The 4,230-nt window shown below is 44.1% G+C and overlaps 1 protein-coding gene across 1 annotated transcript in view; it reads left to right on the top strand.

Moving 5' to 3' along the window:
- The first annotated feature begins 2,197 nt into the window (after positions 1-2,197).
- Dnajc15 (DnaJ heat shock protein family (Hsp40) member C15) overlaps positions 2,198-4,230 on the top strand; it is a 58,031-nt gene continuing 55,998 nt past the window's right edge. Inside the window, exon 1 of the mRNA XM_028752708.1 lies at positions 2,198-2,446. Coding sequence (XP_028608541.1) covers positions 2,345-2,446 — 102 coding nt within the window. The 5' untranslated portion in view covers positions 2,198-2,344. The remainder of the gene's footprint in view (positions 2,447-4,230) is intronic.

Here is a 4,230-nt window from a genome sequence, read left to right as displayed (position 1 = left end):
ACTGATTAGTCCAGTTTCTTCATGATCCACTGGCTTCTTAATGAGTGGATCTACTCACTGGAACCAAAGCCTTTTGAGAGACCACTTACTGTCCAACTAGCCATCATTCTAAGATGGCTACATTTAAAGTGTATAGTGGAGGTGATACCACTAATCTATTTACTGATGAGGGAGCCATCCCCGAGAGGTTAAGATGTATGTTCTTTTCCTGAAAGTCCTAACAAAATGTTAAACTTTTGACTGAGACATTTCCAAAATATATTACCAATCTCTGCTTTTGTTTTATAAGGTCCATAGGACAGACTATAATCTGTCTTTGAGAAGGTAGAATTAGTTAAGAGAAAAGCAATAGAAATTTAACACACTTCTCTTTTATTATTCACAAACAACATTTATCTTTATTCTTGTTTGTTTGATTGTTTGTTTGATACAGGGTTTCTCTGTGTAGCCCTTGCTGTCCTGGAATTTGCTCTGTATACCAGACTGGGCTGGAACTCACAGAGATCCTCTTGCCTCTGCCTCCTCAGTGCTGAGATCAAAGCTGTACACCATCTCACCCAGCTACTTACCTTCTTTCTTAAGGAAGCCAGGAGGTTTAAGGTTTAGCGAGTTGAGCTAAACCCAGAAGAGATACTTGAGCGGACAGGAAAGGATTTCGCTGCTTTTGTTTTTATCTTTCTTGCTGGTAAGGTTGAGCCTACTAAAGAACCAAAGGCTGAGAGCAGAGTAGTCACTGGGGATGAGATTTCCCTCTAACACAGTCCACTTCTGTAGAAGTAGCAGTGGAAGGAAGTTCAGTAAAGTCTGTAAGCAGCCGGTAATGTACTCTCCATAGACTGGAGTCTGACCTGAAATGCAGCAGGCTGACTACCCCTTGCTGCCTTCTCTTCTGCTGTGTTTTCCACCCCAGCCCCCCTTTTCTCCTGGCTTCTGCTTTGGAAGGTTTTTCCCAGTTCCTGAGCAGGTGCACTGTTCTAAAAAGAGCTGGCTCACTCCCGTCTTGTTCTAATTGCTTGTTTGCTCCAGGCTAGCAGCCTATGACTGTTAGGGTCCAGCTGCTAGGATACATCATTAGCCTCCCTTAGACTGTAAATTCAAGGACTTGGAGACCTTATTTGTTTTTTGATGCTAAAGGCACAGTGCCCCAGCACTATGCCTAAAAACTTGACATATGCTCAATAAGTTGAATACACTGAACAAATGCATGATGAATTAATGATATGTAGGCTTCAATCCATTTGTTTTGACCACAAATAATTGTGGATTGGCTTAATAAAAATAATTTATGTAATAAAGCCGTGTTTCTGAAGAGTTCCAAAGTACTTTTACACACTGTTACATATCACCCTTTCAGTTCTTGGTGTTTATTTCCATGTGGAATTTCTGACCCTTTTCTTCTTCTAACTGAACTGAAAAGCACGTTCTTTACTGAACCATCAGCGGCTGAGCCTCCAAGGAAGCCTTTGTGTCTGTTCTTGTTCCTCTCTGTGAACTCTGACACTGCCTTTGCTTTCATCTGCAGCCAATCTAGTGCTCTGGTATATGGCACTATCACAGTGTTGGTGTGATTCTAAATTCCTCCAGGCTCTGAGCATGAGAATAATATTAAGTATATGGAAAAATTAATAGGTTTTATAACTTTTAATGTAAGAATGGAAAAAAATAATTACCTTCTCGTAGGCTGGATTGCAAAGTGTATAAAGGGGAAAACAGAAGCCAAGTTGGTACAGAGGTTAAAAAGCGTATTAGCTTCAGTTATTGCCTAATATCTGTTTGAAAAGTTTGACCTAAAAATTAATAATGAAATAAGCCTTTATGTATTCAAATTAAGTCAAAATCATCTAAGGTGAGCACAAGTTTCTTGATCACTAGTTTCTCCCCAGTGATTTCACTAACACGTGAAATCATACTCATTTCTGGCTGGGAAGGTCAAGTTAGGAAGTCGCAGCCTTGTCTCTACTCCCAGGCACCACCACACAGGACTTTGGAGTTTCTCCCTGCCTGGTTTTAGAGGAAACTCAAGGTAGACCTAAGAAGGCCCTTCCTTTCCATGCTTGGTGGTTGTAGTGGAAGGTGGCACAACACGTCCTGCCCCAGGAGACTAAATAAATAAATAAATAAATAAATAAATAAATAAAACAAGCTAGGCCCTTTAAGGGTCTGGCCCTAGGCTTTGGCAAGGTAAATTTATCGGAGATGGAGTGAGAACCAGACTTTCTGTAGCGAAGTCTTCACTAATAAAACTGAGCATCTACCCAGAGCGCGAACTTAACCCGTCCGCACTAGTTTGTCCCTGCGGACGCCTCGTAGTCAACTCAGTGCGTCCTCAGAGTCCTCCACTGCTATGGCTACCGGTAGCGGCGTGACCTCCAGAGAGGGGCTGCGCTACGCAGAATACCTGCCTCCTTCTGCCCAAAGGCCGGACGCCGACATCGACCACACCGCGGTGAGTCTGCGGACTGTCACTGACCCGTACCCGTAAACCCCAAGACCTCCCGTTCCCACCCGCTCGCCCGGCGCCTCGGTTAAGCCCAGAGGCTGCCCGTGCTCTGCAGGGTAGACAGGCTTTCTCCCCAAAGTGACACGGACCACAGAACGTATCGCATATCCAGTGAAGAGACTCATGGGTCCCCCTGGGCAGAGGGGACCCGGTGGGGCTGGGGACCCTCTTTGGGGAAAGGTAGTTAAGAACCACGGCGTGAAGATGAGTTAGAACAGTTAGGACCCAGTGAAGGGAGGCAGGAGAGGCGCTTCTCTAGCACCCCCAAAGTCTGGAGCAACTCAGCCTGGGTCCAGTCAGAAAGTGCATGCGGTTTATTCAGGCCGAAAGAGGTGCGTTCTTTCCTTCAACTCCTTCAAGCTCCTGGAGTTCGAACTCAAGTCGGCCAGCACCTCCACCGGCTGAGCTACCCCGCCGGTTCACGTCTGTCGGAGTGTATAGGATTCAGGATATACGTTAGGAGATTTTTTTTTTCTTTTTTCTTTTTGGTTTTTCGAGACAGGGTTTTTCTGTGTAGCCCGGGCTGTCCTGGAACTAACTCTGTAGACCAGGCTGGCCTCGAACTCAGAAATCCGCCTGCCTCTGCCTCCCAAGTGCTGGGATTAAAGGCGTGCGCCACCGCCGCCCGGCCTAGGAGATCTTTTTAATAGCTAGGAATGCTAAATTGTGTGTGAGTCTTCACCACGCCACGGTTCTTTCTATAACAGGAACTTTAAATAAAAACTTACGTGTGATATCCTGACATAAAATCAAAGTTTTTAAAAATCAACATAATAGTCAGATTGAACCATAAAGGTGAAGTAGATATCTTCTTAGTAACAAGTAGCTGTTTGAATTTGTAAAAGCGTTCACATTATTACGTTAGCGGCTGCAATGAAGTAGTCGTATTGCTCTCGTATTGCAACAGTTGTGTGTGTGACAGCTACAAATGCAAGACGTCAGGGTTTTATTCTTTGAAAGACTCGCCGTATATCCCAGGCTGGCCTGGAGCTCACGATCCTTCCGCCTCAGCCTTCCTACCTCCTGGCTATCAAATATTGGCATCCTATTGTTATTTTTATTTCCCCAAAAAGGTGAACGCTCTGAGGTAAATTGTTAAAAATGTCTCCTCAGTTTATAGGGTAAGTTCATTTATGGAAAATTAAGTCTGTGCTAAAACAGAGTAGAAGTGGTATAAATGGTTGAAAGTTCTTAACAAAACAAAGATGACCAGAAACTGGCTATTCCCCTACTTAATGTCACTGGTATCTTGTAAAACTTTAAGTGTTGGGGATGGTTCTTTATTTCTGTGTTGGCTGGCTTTGCACTTGTTAGGACTTCTGAAATCAGGAGTCCACTGTCCACAAAGTACTCTTCCTCTTGTGCAAATTATTGTGGAAGCTCAAAAGGGCTTCACAACATTTTCAGAATATCCCCGAGGGATCCATGTTGACTCTGTCGAGAATACTTGATCTAAATCAAACCAATGAGGTAGCCGACAAGATTACTAATAGTAACTTTAGGTAACTGAAAATAATGGGGAACTGACAAAAGGGTACGTGTAAGGAAAGGAAAAAAATGGCCTTGAAAATAATCAGCCTGGTTGACAGAGCCAGTTCCAGGTCAGTCAAGGCTACACAGAGAAACCCTACACACACACACACACACACACACACACACACACACACACACACACACAGAGAGAGAGAGAGAGAGAGAGAGAGAGAGAGAGAGACAGAGAGAGAGAGAGA

This window comes from Grammomys surdaster, unplaced genomic scaffold (assembly GCF_004785775.1).
Source record: "Grammomys surdaster isolate TR1022 unplaced genomic scaffold, NIH_TR_1.0 125934, whole genome shotgun sequence".
NCBI lineage: Eukaryota > Metazoa > Chordata > Mammalia > Rodentia > Muridae > Grammomys > Grammomys surdaster.
Note: the sequence above shows the minus strand (reverse complement) of the source record. Positions and strands in the feature narration are given on the sequence as shown.